Raw genomic sequence first — 20246 nt, forward strand, 5'->3', positions numbered from 1 at the left:
GGATACAAAGGCATGCGGCATTTCACCTGCAGTATTACAGGTGAAGCACCAGCAATGCCTCTGCTATGGTACAGAAGATCAGTCCTTGGACTGCTCATTGGACAGCCTGAGTAAGGGCATGTGAGGGTTAGAAAATGAAGAAAGGACAGGCAGCTCAGCCCCAGCATTGGGAAGCTAAAGAAATCTGAAACATTCAGTTGAGAGCTGTCTTTAGGACATTATCACTGAGTGAAATTTGTGGCCCTTGTTGCAACTGCTCTGTGCTATGGGCCGATAGCAGGGCTGTCACTGCAGCATCACCAGGCACAGACAGAAGTTGCTGTGGAAATCCCAGGGACAAATTTCCTACTTTCCAATATCTGTAATCTTTCAGCTTCTAATAGCATTTAAGTTGTCGGTATAATAAATGTGCAGGAAATATAAGAGATTTAAAGAGGGTTTAATATTAATACTAGGAAAATGTAATTTTTTTCTCTAGGAACATACCTGCTGGCTCTCCTGAATGCTGGTGAAAGACACCTCAGTCTTGACTGGCTCTCACAAGTTATTGATACAGTAGCACGTGGATCTGGAGAATGAAATTGCTTTTTATTTCTGTTTAAAACATGCTATTTAAACTTGTATGTTCTGTAAAGTGGTTTTCAGGACAAGCTTCAAATTGAAGGGTGGAGTGGAAGTCCTTGTGTGAGAAAAATCCTCAGCTGATAGTTGAGGATGCTAAGCAAGCTAGTTTAAATTTAGTTGTGCCCATATGGTTGCAGGTTCGTAGTATAGGTAGGTTTCCTAACACAATATAAGAGTGAATGAGCAGCTGTCTGGAGCTAGCCATAATTCTAGTCCAACCAGAATAGTCTAACAGGGCTGGAGTTGAGTCTGGAGGGGAAAGACTTGTCCAAAGTGTAGAGAGCAATAGTGTCTCCACAGAGTGAACAGGTCTGAAGAGCACATGTTAGATATTTGGGTGCATAGGCAAGCTCTCTCAGGTGTAGGTCATTCAGTGCATTTTTGGCCTGTCCTTCAGAATGAGCTACCTGTTTCTTACCACTCCATCTTGAAAGAGTTAAAGATCACTAGCTCAGGGGAGTTGTCTATACATGGTTAGAGGAATGGCACCTGTTACTTTATCGAGAGACACCAAAAAAGGAGGTCTGGAACTTGCCTCATGTAGTATCTTCACACATAATTGGACATCTATAAGAAATTAAGAGATTGTGCCAGACTTGACAAGGAATGCTGATGCTTTTAACTCTTTTAGCCAAGCAGACAGTGAAGAAAGAAGCCATAGTTATGGAAGTGTTGTGGCTCAGCAGCCTTGAGAAATATGTTTTGGTTTGGGGTTTTTTGTCAGTTTTGTATTGCACATCTTGAGAGAAAATACACATTTGAAACTGCCATGATTCTTCAGTCTGACTCACTACTTTGCAAAATGCACTTGATGGCTGGATGGTTGAGGAAGTTGCTGATGGGTTTGGACCTTTGTGCTGATATACCTCTGTGATACAACCTGAAATTATAGACTGCACTGCACTTCCTGGTAGCTACAAGGTGGAGTTTGTATGTTCTGTTAAGTTCACAGCCTGAAGAGAATCTGTTTCTATAAATTTATAACAAAGGACATATGTGACTGAAGAAAAATTTGTTTCATTTTTTAAGCTTACAAATCCATTTTATTATTGAAGTCAAGATGTCATTGGGCAGCAGGCTAGAGGGTTATCTTCTTATGTCCTCTTGAATAGTCACTGTTGTTGGGTATGCACAGCTGGAAAACAATACCTGAACAAGAATACACCTGGGAAACAATAAAGGACTGAGAGTATAGTAGGTAGGGAGTAAAAGACAGAATATGACAAACAGTGGAAAGAAGGCTTGCAATTTGAACACGTTAAGGAAGTATGCATGGTAGATGCATAGCCAGTTGTCCATGATAAGAGAGCTGCACTGGAGGCAAAGCAGGATGTAAAAAAACCAGATCACTTAAATCACTGCAAAATTTCACTAGATAGGACGGGAGATTCCTTATAAAGCTCTTATTTTTTATTTCATTTTCAGGTTATATATTTAAAAGTTATATGTTCTGGTCTGTGTTGTAATAAAATTTAGATTTAGAGATTTAAAGACCTATCACTGTTTTTGAGGTATTTTAGGGCATCATCAAAACATGAACCAACTTTGAGCTCCTCCAAAACCTAGCAGGTATTTTTAATCTTGTGATACGTTATAGAATACTTTCATTTTCTGTAGGTGGCTGTTAATGGCTGGGTAGTCTCTGCTCAGTGTGTCACCACTATATTATCAAAAGATTCAGAACTGGAAGATTTACTCCTTATTAGTGAATAATCAAGTTGATCTGAACTGATTCTGCACATTTTCTCACAGATGCTATGAGTATAGTTCTGATTATTTTCTGGTTAGTAGCTAAATATATGGACTAAATAGTGTTTCCAAAACAGTCAGGGTAATCTAAGTGGGATAAACAGTTTGATAGTTTGATTTTGTTTGGGTTTTTTTATTTGGGTTTTTTTTTGTTGGTTTTTTTTTTTTTGTTTGTTTGTTTTTTTTTTTGTTGTTGTTTTTTTTTTACCTCCAGGAACATTAGTTGAATAAATGGAATTTGCCAGTTTTAGCCATGCCTTTTTGTTCTTGCTAGAGTCAGTCTTGAAAAAAGAGAGGTTCTAGAGAAGCAAAGTTGTTTTACTGAAGTCCCTCAAAGAGGTTTGAGCTGAGTGACTGCCTGTCACAGTTTCTGTGATTGTCCTGTATCATTAGTGTCAAATTCTGCTGATTTCCTTAAAGCCCAGATCCTGGGGTCATGTAACTTCATAATAGTTTGTTTCCTTTCTGTGTATTCCAAGTTTTCGTGGGTAGCAGAGATGAGGAGAAGACAAAAAAGCCCTGAAGGTGTGGCCCAAGTTAACCTCAAAGTCAAAAAATAAGCAGAGAGTAGCTTCATAAAGCTGCATGGTTTTGTCATACCAATGATAGAAGAAATTACTCTCTTATTCAGAATTCGAAAAGATTCACTGTCTTCTTCAAGTGCAGGGGATTATTTTCTTGTCTCAGTTTGAAAATCAGTTTTTCAAGCTGCTACTCTTAGGATTTCTGAATGGTGTTTAATACCACAGATTACAAAGCCTTGCAATCTGCAGGCTGAATGGACTTTTCTCTTTCTCACAGGGAGAATTTGGAAAAAAATTATCTCAGGAAACCAAAGCAGCCATGCATTGCTTCTCTTGCTGTCTCTCCATCTCACAAAGAAAACATGCAAGTGCTTGTGCATATAGTAGAATAAAATATAGGAAATAGTCTGCTATTTCTTCTCTGGTTAAAGAGAATTCCCAGGTAACAATTAGTTACACTGAAAAAAAAAGAACTTCATCTTTAATATGACTTGCTATTTCTGGTTGAAATAATTCTTACTAATCTGTTTCTGATAACTCATCCCATTTCTTGGGTATATAATTTCTTAAAAAAATAAATAAATGAAAAAAGTAGAACACTCTCAATTATATTTGATAGAACACTCTCAATACTTTTTTTGGTAATGCTGCCTCCTTTTCACTTCTGTTGCAGTTAGTGGTTTTGGAGTTTATAGGTGAAAACAGCAACCCTTTGTGAAAGACAAATGTAATGCTATTTAAAATGTTAAAAAAATTGTTAATGACACTGTATCTATAATGATATTAAAAATTCTTTTGTAGCTCTTCTATAAGAATTAATGCCACTGCATTTGTGCTTTCCTAGACAAATAAATATTATTCTAAGTAAATAAGGCATTTTATTCATACTAACAGCACAAATTTCCCCTTGTCTGATGGAACCTCTAATCTTGCTTTATACAGAAACAATGTTCTTAACTAATAACAAATATGGAAATATATTTATTCCCTTTTCACAAAGGGATTATCCATTTCTCAATCAATATTTCTTTGGATTCCTGCATCTCTAGTAATATTGCTTCTTCATGGAGGGGACTGAAATGTAATTTGCACTTAACAGATCTCATTTTGCTGCGATTTCTTTGTAAACAAATTTTGCCCTTGTAAACAAATCTGTACAGACAGTGTTGGTGAATGACATAGTTTGACAATGAGGATTTATGTTAAAGCGTAATATACATATAATAATAATTTATAAATATACATAGTGTTCTTCCAAGTAAAATTACTTTTCCACTTTTTTAAAGGTTGTCAGTTTATTGATCCAAATTTTTCACAGTAAATGTTTTCCTATCTGATATAAAGAAGAAATCTTTTTGTTTTGTACATTATTGAACAAAAAATTAAAATGTAATTGTTTTATCAACACCTTTATTTTCATTTAAATGAGTTTTTAAAGTTTGAAACAGATTTATTTATCTTTGGTAACTACTTAATGCTTTTATTTTGTTAATCAGGAGTTTACATTTGTGCACTATATTGTTAGTACTGCTGAAAAAGACTAATTCCTGTTTCTTTTGCCTTTCTGATTTATATATTTAAAACTGCACAAATCTCTACTCATTCTACTCAACTCAACAAACTGTCACGTGGAAATGACAACTTTTGATTATTGTAATTTTATAAAGTGTAGTAATTGTATAAAAGTATAAAATGTAGTACTGCCATCTGTGGTGGCAGTAAAAAAATGAGACTTCTGCATTAGGAGATATTTGAAATCTGCTGCACCTGGAATCAGGAAAGCTTTTAAGTTCTTCAGCTGTCAAAGAAAATTGAATCTTTGCTCTGCAATGTGTCTCTGACACATCTTTTGAGAAAAAAATCTTACAGGGAGTGGCTGAGGGAGCAGGGGTTGTTCAGACTAGAGAAAAGGAGGCTCAGAGGGGACCTTATCACTTTCTACAACTGCCTGAAAGGAGTCTGCAGCCAGATGGGGGTCAGCCTCTTCTCCCAGGTAATGAGTGGCAGGACAAGAAGAAATAGCCTCAAGTTGTATCAGGGAAGGTTTAGGTTGGATATTAGAAAAAAAATTTCTTCACTGGAAGGGTGAAACATTGAAACAGGCTGCCCCAGGGAGTGGTAGAGTCATCATCCCTGGAAGTATATAAAAGATGTATTGATGTGGCACTAAGGAACATGGTGGTGGACATGGCAGTGCTGGCATAAAAGTAAGACTTAACATCTTAAAGGTCTTTCCAAACTAAATGAGTCTAAAATTCTATATTTTGCAATTTCTAATTTTCACTTCCAAACTAGGAAAAAATCTTCTTTGTCCCAGTTCATTGGCATTGCATCTTCTGTTTTCCTTCAATTTTAAGAGTAGTCAGTAAAGTAAAATTTCTTGAATGTAATGTGAATGGATTATTTCAATATTTTGAGCCATTGGCAAGAACATAAAACGAAATATGTTCTTGACAAGCATATTTCAGATGTGATCGTTTTACATATCTAAGCAGAAGGAATATACTTCATTTTGTGGACTTTTATGTATTCTGTCAAGAATTAAATGAAGTTAATAACAAGTTGAAGACCCCTGCCACTTGGGACTATGGAAGCTTCCTGCAGTGGAATGTCATGTAGGATTCAATACTTTGCATTAAAATTATCCCCTCTCCATTAACAATTATCCTGATGGCTTTGAATACTTGTAAAATAGACTGTTTGGGTACTTTGAAAATTATTTCTAAGTCAGCTGGTGAAAGAAATAGAAGCTGACTTCAGATATTTCATTGCTTAGTAATGCAGCATGCAAGGAGGTAAATAGTAAAGCTTGTGAAAATAAATGCAGTGTTTAAACGTTGACTTCTAAAACTAGAAATTATTTAGAAGGGGAGGTATCAAATTCATTCTTTGGTGAGTTAGGTGCTATGTGAAATAAATTAAGTTACATATGTAAAGGTCATCTATGCCCATCCTATTGTGCTTTCAGCATTCAGTGACATCTTCAGAGAAATCTCATTCTTAAATCTCATTTATTTACTGATTCCAGGGGCAGTGTACTAGTCAAATTTAATACATAGTTTAAATGGTAATAGAAGCTGTCATGTTATTGTGCTTTGGTATTTTTTGAGTGTGAGCAAAATTGCATTTAGTGTTTGAAAAAGGTTTTTCATGGAAAGATAATAAAGTAGAGATTATTGCAAATTGAAGACACAAATTACTTATTTCTGGAATCTATTGCTTGATGCTTTTTTCTTTTCAAGAGAAACATTAAGCAGTATTTTTTATAATGTTAATATTTTGCTGTTGGAATTTAGAATCAAGAATATGCCAGGTAGAGCTAAGATGGTCAGGTACAGGAACAACTCCAAAACATAGTACTAGAATGTTATTTTATCTACATTAATAAGGTTCAGTAAGACATATTGGGTATTTTTTAAGCTTATGTAAAATGAAAAGAACAAATAAAAACTGTAATAGCAAGACTCTTCTTACATGGAAGTTAGACAGTAGAAATTTTAGTGTTTCAAAGTAAATTGAGAAAATGGATAGAGTTGCTGAGATGGGGCTTTTTCATTGTTGGAAGATTATGCTTGTTAGTTAAATATATTAAACTGTGACTGGTGCTATCTAAGAAAGCTTGGCAGTCGAGACCAGCTTCTTCTCAATATTCCTGTGTATAACAAAAACTAAGATATAATTTAGATATTAAGGAATTGGAGACCTTTGAATTTTACTGTAGTAGAAGAAACATGGGTCAAAAGTGGAAGGCAGTGTTTAGGCAGGAATTTTCCAATAAATCCATGTGTTGCAAGATCAGAACCATCAGATTTATTCAGTATAGTCCAGTAGGAAGAGAAGTGCAAATTATTAAATGAATTTACTAAAATTCAATACCATGCTCATGTAAAATTTTGATTTTGGAACTAAGTGTTTTTTGAACAATCTGATCTTCTTCCCTTTCCAACAAATACCCTCCAGTAATAATTTGTCTGTTAAAGGAGGCTGTTAATTGTTACGCTGTAGACAAGTCTATTAAATCCAATCAAATTGTAAATCTGAGCACATATAAATGATCCCAGCTAGCAGCCAAGTTCCTGTAATTCTGTTGATGATCAAATTTGTTTGAGCAAAGCCATAAAGCAAGAAACAAGGCTTATGTAGTTTGAAATGCACTGTAAGACCCAGATACAAAATGCCAGCACCCACAAATGGAATGGGAGCACATTTTGCTGTTAATGTAAAAACATTTGCAGCACAAAGACAAGGATGCCAGCACAAAGGGGGCTTTTAAGAAAAGCAACCATTTTGCAGAACTCCAGCCTGCTTGCATAGTTTACCAGGAAATTTCATAAACGCTGTGGAAGTGCCAATGACAATGGCAGTACAGGGACGTGGGAGGACTCTCTGTCTCTTAACCGTGCTCTCAAAGCGGGGTCCTGCAGGAGATGAGCTTGTGATGTGAGACATAAATGGACAAAAAGTAGAGTTAAAAATAAACACCAAAGTTAAGTGCCCTGTAATCATCATGAGAACGGAAAAATAAGTGAGCAAAGAGAAAGCCACCTCGTTTCAGAACAAGGACTATTATTACTTATGGGAACAGGGAATAATGGAAGCTATTTCTTTTCTGAGTTCACATTATGTGCTTTTCCCTTTTGCCCTGAATAGAGCAAAACTTTCTTTCAAAAATATTTTTCTCTTTAATTTTTAACTAAAGTTTAGTTTTCTAATGCATATTGTGAGACATTGAAAAAATATTATTAAAATTAGAGAGCACTAGCGTATAAAATAAATGTTCAAATTTTATTATTTCCTGTTAACAATGAGAGAAAATAAAAAAAATCAGAAACTTGGAAACATTGAGACACCAGGTGATAGGGCAGCCTAATAAAGAAGTTAGGAGTGTACAAAGCTTTTGAATGCAAGAGCTGTATCACTGGAACAGCTGAAGACTTTAATAATGAAGGATGGTTTTAGATGCATACTTAGGATTTTATCACCTTTAAATGAAGTACAAAGTTCTGCATTTTGAATTCCCCATTGGCAATGCACTTGCTTCAGGAAGCTTGCCGTTACGATTGTATAACACACATTTCAGAAGATCCTGCACTTTTACGTGCTGGAATGACAATGCAAGGCTTGGCATAAACAAGGCGAAATGTAATGTGATCATCTGTAACGACTGTACCTGTTTGAGTCCTGTTGCAATATAGCAGGTGAAGAAGATGACTTTTGAAAACTGGGAAAGGCATTAAAAAAGTGGGAACTGAAATACCTGAAATGAGAATCCAAAAAAGAAAATGTAATTTTTACATGGAACTTTTTCCCTGCTTCCAGTGCTGAATTGCTTAGTGGAAAGTTTCTAAAATACTAAGCACTACAGAGACGTTTTTTAAATTTTAAAAAGTATCCAGACATTAATCTGAAGCAACAATAAGTTTCTGTGCAGAAGTCGGTGAGGGGTTGAAGATGTCTAGAACTGTGGTGTAGTGGATGGGGTCTAACCTGCCTGCAGGGGGTTAATTAATCATTATACAAAGTAGAGACATTTCAGTAAGAGAGACGGCGAGAATTCCAGTCCAACACGCCCTACACACACACACTACTGTTAGAGTACTCTTGTGTGAGAAGTCAGGAACGGGGGCTTTTTGTTAGTCCCAGGCCTTACAAAATAATAGGGAGATGTGCCTGGAGTGGATGAGACACTCTGGACTTTGAGTGGGTATTTTACTTCCCAGGTACAAAAGGAATTTTGTGATTGCAAGATTTTGAGGGGATTAACTTTTTAAAAAAATCTAATACAGACTATAATGTGGTTTTATTATATTTCAATAAAGTTTAATAGATGAGGGAGAAGATTGCTAACAAATGCTGACCATAACATCAGCAAGCAAGACATAACAGCCAAGTCATGTCAGAGTACCATAAACCATAAATAAAAAATGCTCTGTTTTTTTTTTTTTTTTTTTTTCCTGGACTAATATGAGTGGTACTTTTAGTACTAAATTATCCACAAGTGAAAACTGCCGGATGGAAGTGCAAAGAATAAAAGATGAGTAAAACATGAAGTACCTGGTGCTGTTATCATGAGTTTGATGCTCTGCTATTTCAGCAGAATGTACCTCTAAATACTGGCTTTTGCTTGGCTCACTGAGAGACTCATTTTGTGGCAGACTGGTAGCTGACTGGATAATGCAGTTTATTCTCCATAAGAATGTGAGTTGATGTGAGACTACCCTCCCATTAAGCATTTGCTTGTCAGCAGACATTTATTTAGTGCCTTTGCACAGAAGAGGGAGGAAATAAATAATGACAGTAAAAAAAAAAGCTTTGGTAAAAAACTAAAAATTAAAACTCCAGTGGATGCTAAGGGACTAATTTTTAAAATATACAATAGTTATATTCACCACTGTTCTTCTAGCGTTTTAAATTCATCTATGTTTTAACACTCATATTTAATAAGTTTTTTCCCTAGTTTATTTTAAATCTATAAAGATTCTAAATACATCTGTCCTGACAGTGTGTTGGAGTGGGGAAGTACTTGTGAAAGCCATTATCTATGTGAACAGAAAATATTCACAATTCAAAATATAAAGTGTCATAATTCTGCTAGAGCAAGAGCTGCACTCAGCCTGTCATGAGTTAATGCCAAAGCCATTTTTGTAGCCACTATTTGAGGGAGAAGACATCTTAATTAAACTCAGCCTTTGTTGAGGACATCAGAAAAGATACTGACAGAGTGTTCATGTTAGCTGCAATCATGCATCCTGCCATCACCACTGACAAGGAATAAAAGCAAGAAAAGTGGGCTGCAAGTGGCTGCTGTCACACAGATTTCTGTGAAAGAGAGGTTTGAGGAGGTGTTGCTTTGTCCATTCAGTAGAGCTTTGAATTTTAAGAGACAACCTCTAATAATGACAAGTCAGAATAATTTTTCCCAATGTAGGGCATTGCTGACATGTCATGCTGAACTGTTCAACCTCGGAAATCAAGGTGGAAAAAAAAATTGATAAAAATCATTAGGAGATGTTGAACTCTTCCATAATTTTTGATGCATGGTGAAGTTTGCTTTCTTTTCGTTTCATTTCCCCTAAAATCAAGGTGTTTAAATAGAAATTATATTGTTCAAAAAATAATTTCACTGTGGAAGCTAGGACTTAAAGAGAACTTGTAGCAAAATTTCTGTGACAAAATCATGGGAACCAGGAGCTCTTTGGTGAGGTTGTCTCCTCTCATCCTGTTTCTGCTTTATTTTTTTGCTGTATTTTCTTGCCATTCTTTTTCTCTTACATGTGGGAAGATAAAAATGTCTGTGGGGGTTAAAGGGTAAGAATAAATGCTGGTCTGTCTGTCACTCTGGTGAGAGTTAAAAAAAGGTGACACACCCAGTACACCTGTGGACAGGCAGCACCTGTCTTCTGCTGGTGTTTCTGGGCATTGTTGCTCACTAGCTTACAAAAAAAAAAAAAAAAAAAAATAGTGTGGTCAACAAGGATTTGAGAAACTCATTTGTAAATAATCTGAAGCTAAGACTGTTCCTGTAATATTATTAAGAGACAAAGGGTAGATAAAATGCTACAGAAATACAGGGACTAGCAGATTTCTCTTCTCTGCTTGCTGCTCAGATGTCTCAAAAAGGATGTGAAAGGGTAATTTATCTTTCTGCAAGGAGAAGAGATAAACTTCTTGCCTGACAGGATTGTCTGCTTCATCTTGGAGATATTTACCTTGAAGCTGTATGGAGTAGTCTTTGTGACTGTTGCTTATGCTTGACTTGCATCAAGATTGATGTGTCATTTCACTTTCATTCAGATATAATTTTGGATAGCTGGTAAAGCAGGGTTAATTTTAAATAATGCATTTGATGAAAACAGATGAATGATTATTAGAAACTATATTTAATTTTTCAATTTAGAAAAATGAATAGAATGAGTATAAAAAACAACTTTGAAAGTCACTTCTAAGTTTGACATTTTTCCCTTGAAGTAGTAGATGTGAACAGCTGGTGACAGAGAATTGACTGTACTTTGCCTTCCTATGAAACATCTTTGCACTAGAAAATGTTGATAAAAAAATCATTTATTCATAATTCCTTGGGTATAGAAAATGTTTTTCAAAATGCTGATTCTTTTCCTGTAAATAATTTTTAAAGATCTGGTTTTAATAATATTTTTTATTATACTTTTATTTAGTCTTTAAAGATGCCTTTTTAATGAGTCTTAAGCAAGCATGTTTAAAATTGTCAATTTGAAGTACACATTGAAAGCATACGTTGACAGGAATAGTGCCTGTGTTAAAGGAACTCAATTTTTATTTTTAAATTATGAAAATAATTTTGAATCACCTGATGAAATTGATGGAAACAGTATATTCAAATGAATTACAGTTTAACATGCTTAAATTTTAAAAAAATATTTGTTTCTGAGTTTTCATATATAAAGACAAACTTTTGATAATGTAAAAATTTACAGAAAGCAAAATTTTCAGTTTAAATAAATTTTAAAAATTTAAGTTGCATATGCTTATATGTTGATCTTTGATTGTCCATATTATTTATTTCCATGCCTCAGAAATCTTACAGTGTTACTATTTATAGTAACAGTTTTTAAATTATATTTACAGTTTAACTTGTATTTTTAATTCAGAAGGGCTTATTGTTTAATATAACTTTGTAATTTGGATATTCAATAAAAATATTTGCAGGATAATTTCATAGAACTGAGCCTCTACAGAAATTTCAGTACATACCATTTAGAGGCAGTTTTGTTTATCACTGTTTGTTTTTACATCCCCTTAGGATACCCTAAGTAACCCAGCATGATTAATTGTGAGAGCAATTATATACAAATTTTGTATTCTGCCCACAGGCTTGCATGAAAATACTCTCTGTCTTCCTTTGAAGTTCACATGCTTATTTTTATTATATATCTGTATCAAAGTATTTATGAATTTAATTCATTATTGCACAGCTAAGCATGATATGATATAGACATTTTAATGCCAATGTTCTCCCAAATTTATGTACTGGCTGCCTGGAAGAACTGGGCCTAATAGTTAATGTTTAACAATATTAATACTGATATCACATGGAGGTAGTTTTGTTGAATTTTTTAAAGATGCAATGCCTTCTTTGAAACAATTTTGTAACAGCTCAGTTTGTGGTTTGGTAAGGCAACATCTGTGCTGTGAATTAAAGAGTTTGTGGCTCGGCACTCCCTGCCCAATTCTTGGCAGTTTTCATAAATGCAGAGTATTAAATGGAGAACCTTCGTTGTTCCTGGCTACCTGGATTTCCTGTAGCTTTATCTCACTGAGAGCTTTTTCAGCTTTTTCTTTCTGCTGAACAAAGGTTATGTCTTGCCCTGATTGTGTGTGTGTGTTATTCCCTGGGGGGTGGGAGAGGGCAGGTGAGTTGGATGTGCTTCTAGCTTGGTTGAAATATTCTGGGAACTTCAGATTATACTGTTACAAATTGCACCTGATAAGTTTACCACTTTTGATATGAAAGGAAACAGACCTTTTCCTCACAGTTTCCTTAAAACTTATGTGCAGTACAGTAAGTTGCTAACATATATGAAACCAAGAGGGTTTTTCAAATGCTTTGTTAGTTTCTCTAATGGGCTATACTTGTTGCTGAAGTCTACAATTTTTTGCAGGGCTTAATATGGTTTAAGCTTTTGACTGTGGGTGTTTTGGGTGTTCTTTTTTTCTCTGTTTTACCTGTTAATTATAATGAAGGATTTTGGAGGTAGAGAACAGGACATAGAACTGACCTAACAACACTCTGCAGACAGATTTTTCTCCATCTCTATCAGCACACATCCTGTTGTAGTACTTATTTTTAAGACAGCATTGCTGCTTCACCAAACATCCTCCTACAGTGAGAGAAATAGGGATAACTCTTGGAAAAAGCTTTGAGGCTAGTGACAAAATATGTTTGTCTTTCAGATCCCCAGCTCAAGGGTATAGTGACCAGGTTATATTGCAGGCAAGGCTACTACTTGCAAATGCACCCCGATGGAAGTCTCGATGGAACCAAGGATGACAGCAGTAATTCTAGTAAGTGACTGACCCAGGGGAATGTCTTAATCGCACACGCAGACCGCATCGCTCGAATGTGTATGCACAGGCACCGTGTTAATGCCTGCCTGCCTGCCTGCCTGCCTGCCTTTGGAGGGTTTCTGAATGTGTTTTGTCCCAAGGAGGAGGGTTCTGTCCCTTCGAAGCCTGGTGACCACTAGCATGGCTCGTGCAGGACATTGGCCTAAATGTGTTGCCTCTGAAGGGGAAGGCGTAAGTGCTCATGCACCTTAGGAGGGAGATATTTAGGCCAATTAATGTCTTCTGATAATTATATAAAAGTGGTAAAATTATATTAAAATAATTTTTAATAAAAACTTTATCTAACTTTTTTTTTTTTATTTTCCAATAAATAACAAAGAAATAACAACACATGGAAATTAAATTTCCCAGAAAAATCTGAATTTACAAGCAAGTAAATGTATGCTAAACTATCAAAGACCTTCATAAACACAAGCTAAATTACCTTGCTGAAGGTACTAAAAATTTTGGGGCTAAAAATCCTATGCCAGCCAGAATTCCAATGATGTTAAGAGATTTTTTGCCACTATAGAGATGGCAAAAGTGGCAGTTTTTAAAAATATTCCAAATAAAAGCGGTCTTGAAAGGCCGTGTGGGTTGCTGCTTTGGTATGCTTTTCCTATGATACTGCTACATTCAATGAGCATATATATATATATGTTTGATAACTTCAGCTGCAATGGTAATTAAACAAACCTATTCTTACTCTAGAAACAGTTGATTTGTATTTTGTTTATTTTAATTATCATGACATATTTGAGTAGCATTTCTGTGTAATCTTGAATTTTATTTTAAGCACTTTTAATGCACAAGATTTTTCTTATTATGCATACATAAATAACCCCTTAGTTTCCTTAAAAATGTTGAAATTAGGCTGCAGAAATTAAGGTATTTGAGGTTTCTGCCTTACATTGGTAAAGTCCCTGTTTTAATTGATGCACAGCTGTCATTTATAACACCTTTCATCAGCAGATAGCATGATCATCCTTTATAGTTTGTTTTAGAGGGCTTTTTAATTGAGAAAAATTGTTTAATATATTTTTATGTGTATCTCTCTGCTTGTTTTCCAAGTGTTTTTGTTCCCCTTCCATTCCCTCTGTGTCCCACCCCCATCCTTGTTTCTTTTCTTCCCTCCATGTGTCCATCTCTCATGCCCACTTCAGTACTGGAGTACATACTGAGACCTGAAAAAAGACAAGATTATGCTTACTTTTTACACTTTGCCTAGATGAGTTCTAAGAGCTGTCTTAGGGTATAAGTGCAGATCTCTCTCCCTCTGCCCAACTCTCTTATTTTCAGCTTCAGCGAGAAGGTGTGTATGACTGCAACAATTTTATAATGTTTTGTTGTTATTTCGGAGAGGTTTTTTAACTCTTAGATCTCTATAGATGTGGAGTCTTTTCAAAGCTAAACCACAGTGCCTTACTTTTCTCTTTTTGATGTTGTCAGCTTCACAAATCATCCTCTTTTTTTGTTTTTTTTTTCACTCTTTCCCTTCTTCTGTGCATTTCTGATTTTCCAGCTCTCTGCCCATCTCCCTTATTCTTCTTTTTCCAAAATGTGGAATGGATAGTCTATATTATAAATATTCTGAAATGTTGAACTTCTCCAAACTCAACCAAATACCATATAGAAGTACTGTGTATTTTGCATAAATATTGTTAGATAATTTGCTTTATTCAAAAATTATTTTTTAGCTAAAAAGTTGTAGAGGTTTCTTTCCACAAAGGCGTTTTTTTCTGTCTTTAACTGGTGGGATTAACTTTTTCTTAACTACTCCAGTTTTCCGATATTTTTCGTAAAGACAGTTTAGAACAGAAGAATGCAAAACTAATGTGTTTGCCAGGAAGGCCTACAGTCTACATCTGAAATTTTGTTTGCATATATGTATCAACACTATATTAAGAGCTGAAAATACTTACCTATTTGGTATATTCATTATTGTATGAATATGTGTTTGTTTCTCTTGTGCTGCCAGTCAGTTTTTTCCTTTTCCATTTTGTTGCCTTTCATTTCCTATTGAACTTTTTTTTTCCTACTGCTTTTTTTTTTTTATTGTAGCATATTTTGTTTTTCCTTCTCTCTTTCACTTTAAAACAATAATTTTCTAATGGATAGAATTTCTAGTGTTTTGAGATTTTATTTTTTGAGCTCCTTAGCATGATAATTTCTGTCTGAGCCTTACAAGTGAATAACTTTGGCAGCTGCCCAAGGGAGAAAATCCTGCTTCTGACTGTGTTGCTTGCAGGCTGCCCATTTAATGTGCCCAGTGGGTGAAGGGATGGACAGGTATCAGCTGTCCATAGGACAGATAGAATACTGGATAGTGGTGATGACTTCCGTTCAAAGTGTGTTTCAAAAAAAAAGGAAATATAGACTGCCAAAGGGTGTGCATCTCTGCCAGCCTTCCACCTGTCTTCTGCACTATTCATTGTCCCTGAAGAGAGCCCACTGAGTAACTGGGTGTCATAGAAGCCAGAGGGAGCAAGGAGCGAGGGAGAGAAAAAAGATGTCTTTTGTCTTCAGCAAGGAAACTGTTTGAAGCTTAGTCATGCTGCTACTTTTTGTGCTGTTGCCATGTATTCTGTGTCAAGCAGTTAGAGAAGTACTTGAAGTTAAAATTCCCTCAAGTGCCTAGATAATTTTGTACTCATTTTACATGTATATCAGTAAACATAACTTTACACATTTTGGAGTCACAGTGTTATAGAAAGGTAGCTCAAACTAAGATTAAGATTTGCTTCTATCTGAAATCAAAATGAGTTGTACCAGCTGTTTTAATCAGCTACCCATTGTCCCAGTTTGCATATAGGCTAGAGACTGCAGAGAGAGATGACAGCATTTTTAGTGTATCACTGTGTGCAAAAAACTTGCATGAAATAGGGAGGAAGACGTGATGTGCAACTGCATGAATGTAGTTTCGTCTACTCATGTTGATGGCCATTATAATAGAACCCAACTGAAACAGACCAACAGGTTTCAGTTCATTGTTGTAATTTTGTTTTATAACTTTTCCAAGATAATAATGTTTCATGAAACAATGGTAATTAATGCACCTATTGGTTAATGGTGCTGAGTTTCCTTAAATCACTTTCCCAAATTAAGGCTGTTAGCCAAACAATCTTGTGTGTACAGTCTGTATTTCTTTTTGCCCCAGTCTTAGTGATATCTTGTTTTAGCTTTTTTTTTAAATTTAATTTCTCTAATACCTTTCAGTTTCTGGTTTGCTTTTGTGTCTTGCTTGTAGCAAAGGCAGGAGTGACTGTGGTTAAAGCTGTAGCTTTCATTACTGAGGTCCTACTCAGTGTAGCTATCACACTCCCTCTAATGTTCCTGGACTTCACAGGTGCAAATGCAGCTTGCTTCACTGGCCTCATCATTATTAATTAAGAAAAACAAGCTCCTGCACAGAAATCACAAAGAGATAGAAATGCTTTCCATATGTGCTTGTAGTAACTAGCATTACATTCTCCTCCTGTCCTCCCCACCCAAACCTGCTCATCTTTAGACTTTGGTTTATCTTCAAAGTTTTGTCTCATGAATGAAGGGTAGGTTTAGTAGGAAGACTAATTAATTTGAGAAACAGACAATTCCAACTTTTTAATTTCTGAGATTGAAACCCTGAATCTTTCAGCTCTACAGCTTGTTTTAATTCACCTAGAGTGTATCTCAGCCAACAACCACTGAAAAAATGCAACATAAATGATGATACTTTCCTTTATAGGTGACAGACCTGATTGTAACACTCAAATGTTGCAATTTGTACCCCTTATGAAATTACAGTTGTGTTTATAACATGTTTATAATATTCTCTGATTAAAAGAGCATTACCTAGTAGTCTTATTTCATAAACTGATAAATGAAAAAGTGAACATTATCCAAGAAAATGTACTTGGCTGTGCTGTGCACATCTTTTACTATGCTGCAACATGCTTAAATTCCTTTGTGGTGCTTGGTGCCTGGTAGAGCTGCTCTTCAAGAAATCCTGCAACCATTTAACATTCCTTTATTTTAATCTTTTCATGCATACTTCTATTTATATCTTCCAAATTGAACGCGGAAGTATTAACTTTTTAATGTCTTTATAAAATACCTACCACTATCATAATTTGGTTTGAAGGTACTCATAAAATAACCTTTACAACACCCTTGTAAGGTAAAGGAGGTAATTAGACAGAAATAAAGCACATAAAGATTAGGAAAAAAACACCTGCAGTGCTGTTAAATTTGGATTAATGAATGTTAATTTTGGATTACTGCACTGAAATATCTGCAGCCTGATGCTTGCACTGGTTTTTACTGAAGTTTATCTTCAAAGAATTATACAGGCATTTACTCATCTATTTACACCATCTCTGGGAGTTAGGTAAGCCTGTTTCTCCCACTGGGATAATCTTAGTCTGACAGGTAAATGTTCAGTCATACTTAGAAAAAAAGTTTTAATTATGTCTTCTGTGAGATCGGCCAGGTAGAATTGGTTTGCTCCATAAGAAATGGATGGACAAATCTCTATAAACACCATACTCCTTGCAGTCATTGCCAATCTAAAAGATGTTTTGATGGAGTTGTCATTTTTGCCTGTGGGCCTGCAGATGAAAATAAATTGAAGGAGTTGCCCTGATCTGATTGGAGATTTGGTACTGTGGAAAGTTTTGTTAACTGCCACAAGGGCAGTGTGCGTGCAGAAGAGGCTGCAAGTTCAGAACTCTTAAGCAGTCGGTCTGTAGCAAGAATCTTGAGAAAAACAGTAATATGTAATAGCAATTTTCTTGTAGCTAAAAGTCAGTTGTACCTAAATAGACTTTCACAACTATATGGAAATATCTGACTACAGGCATTTCAGATTTCAAGTTAATGGACTGTGTTGGTATAACATAAAAGAAGGAAAACGTTATATGGTGGTTTTGTGTTTTGCTCAAGAAAGAAGTGATTGCTTATTAAAAAAAAAAAGTGGACTCAAACTTTTGCTAAAACTTTTTGAGGATTAGAATCCAATTCAGATTTGGAGTTCCTGCAAGTCTCCTCCAACAAACCTAAACAAATAACCTTTATTCATGCCAGTTGTTCCTGCTAACTGTCCCCACCCCCCATTTTCTGATCTTTTTTGTGGTGGGAGTAGGCTTGCAGGAAAAGGCCTCTTCTCTTGCCTTAGGAAAAGGCAGAGAACCCGAGTGCTTTATAGCTGTGGTTTAGATAGGATACAAAGCAAAGCTAAGGGAGTGTGCAGTCTTAGCACTGACAAGGAGAAAGGGTTTTGCTTGCACCATTTTTGCCAATCAGTTCCCTTGTCTTCCCTGATGTTCCCACATTCTATTTATTTTGGAATTTTCAGGCTTTCTACTTAGGTGTGCAGCATGGCAACACTGAGCACCAGGCACCGCTGTGTTTCCTGGGCTGTTGGAGGGTGTCCCCCCTCTCAACTCATCTGTGGACTCACTGAACTGGCGTTAGGCACGTAAAAACTCCCCAGATTTTGGTTTCAGATAATTTTCTTAAAGAGAGAAGGAAGCAGGGGACATGGCTCTTTTTAGCAACCCCCTCAGATAAAAAACATATGTTTGGCTGTGCAGAACTAGAATGCCAGCAGACTCTAGAAGGTTTTCTGCTTTTCTCAGAGCAAGTTTATACTAGAGTGAGATATAGCACAGGGGAATCCTAGGAAAGTTTGAAATGCATAATTGAACACAAAAGTCTTGCTCAGTGAAGAGAACTGCCCAGTCAGGTTCTGGAGGAAATCGAATTTCTTTTGGCCTGCTTCAAAGTGCATTAAAACCACATGCTGTGCCTTATTGGTGCATGTTTTGCTGTCCCCAGTATGAAACACATTGCTGAACATTTGTCAGTCAATAGGTGAATGTAGACTGGCTTCCCTAGTTTCCCTCAAGTCTGAAGGATTCTGTGAAGCTTATTGAATATTCTGACTGTGCAGAATTGCAGCATTTCAGGTCACACTCAAATTTTAAGGGTTTAGACTAATTACAGGATCTCTGAAAATCTCCAATTAAAATTTGGTGGCAGTAAAAGATGCATTACATGCCTTCCACAGTTCTTTCTGAATTCACCAGCAACTATAAGCCACTTCAGTAACTTTACAGGCTGCACAAAACACTGCTGTGTTACAGGCCTGTAATTCTTGTTCAATGGTGGTTGGATTTTTTTTCTAGCTTTGGTGCTTTAGTTTTATTGCTAATATGGTAAATAATATCTACATTTCAGAATTTTTGACTAAACCACTATGACTACGAATTATTTTTCATTAGCTGACTTACTTCTTGTGGCTGACTTGTCTTTTGTGTTCACCTCTTTGCTTTATATAAGTATTGTTTGTTTTTCCTTCCTTGTGTCCCTTCAATTGTTTCTTCAGTCCCTTTAGCATGGTTTGCTCCTGCAATGTCTTTTCTTCTAGGAAAAAATCCCAACTCAATTGCCATCTGATACTTTGTTTTGCTGTGACAGACTCCCCATCCACAACCCACAACAGTGATTTTGCTGGTTTTGACATTGTTTCATTTGAGGATAATGAAATGAATGGATAATGAGGAATTTATAATTAATTTTTGACTTCTAAATTACATTGAACTAAAAGCCCTCAAGCCATGCAGTCTTTAGCCTATATACTCTTAGGATATCTTTTCTGTGAGTGCCATATTTCATTGTTTTACATTTATTAGGGAGGGAACCTTATCTGTACCAAATATTTTTTTTTAGTAAACAGCACTGTAATATTCTAGCATAATGGAAAATTTTGGAAATGACAGAAATTAAAATGATATTTATTTGTGCTTATTTTTGTTATCTCTTTTATTTTCTTTGTAAAGCTGCTAAATTGTTTTCAGTTCTTCTGGAGCCCTTTTCAATATATTTTTCTTTCTACCGCTCTAGGAAGAACTCTACTACAATTCCTAGCTTTATATTGGCTTTGTGTATTCCTAAAATTACCTGATGTTACACATTCTTTTTCTCTATGACAATGCCAAAGGAAAGATGTATCTTTTTTTTATACATGCCTATATTTCTAGTAGTCTACTTATGGGTTTTTTTTCTCAGTTGTAAAGACTTGATCATATTCATCATAAACAAACTGGATTGATTTTTGTCCTTTATCCAAACAGGAATTTTCACACTTTGAGAAATGTATTTATCCATTGCAATTACATGATCTTTTTTCTCTTGATTTGGGCTTTAGCTCTGGATTTATGATTATAGATAGCCTCATCCAGTACACTTTTTGGTCACACCTATGGATGTCCTTCTTAAATTTTGAGG

At 35.6% G+C, this 20246-nt stretch overlaps 1 protein-coding gene across 2 annotated transcripts in view; it reads left to right on the forward strand.

Moving 5' to 3' along the window:
- The window catches only part of FGF14 (fibroblast growth factor 14), a 375114-nt gene that overhangs the window by 274458 nt on the left and 80410 nt on the right, over positions 1–20246 (forward strand). For both annotated transcript variants that reach the window (XM_053971364.1, XM_053971365.1), the window contains exon 2: positions 12828–12938. In XM_053971364.1, the coding sequence (XP_053827339.1) occupies positions 12828–12938 (111 nt within the window). The remainder of the gene's footprint in view (positions 1–12827; positions 12939–20246) is intronic.

Source organism: Vidua macroura, chromosome 2 (assembly GCF_024509145.1).
Source record: "Vidua macroura isolate BioBank_ID:100142 chromosome 2, ASM2450914v1, whole genome shotgun sequence".
NCBI classification, from domain to species: Eukaryota; Metazoa; Chordata; class Aves; order Passeriformes; family Viduidae; genus Vidua; species Vidua macroura.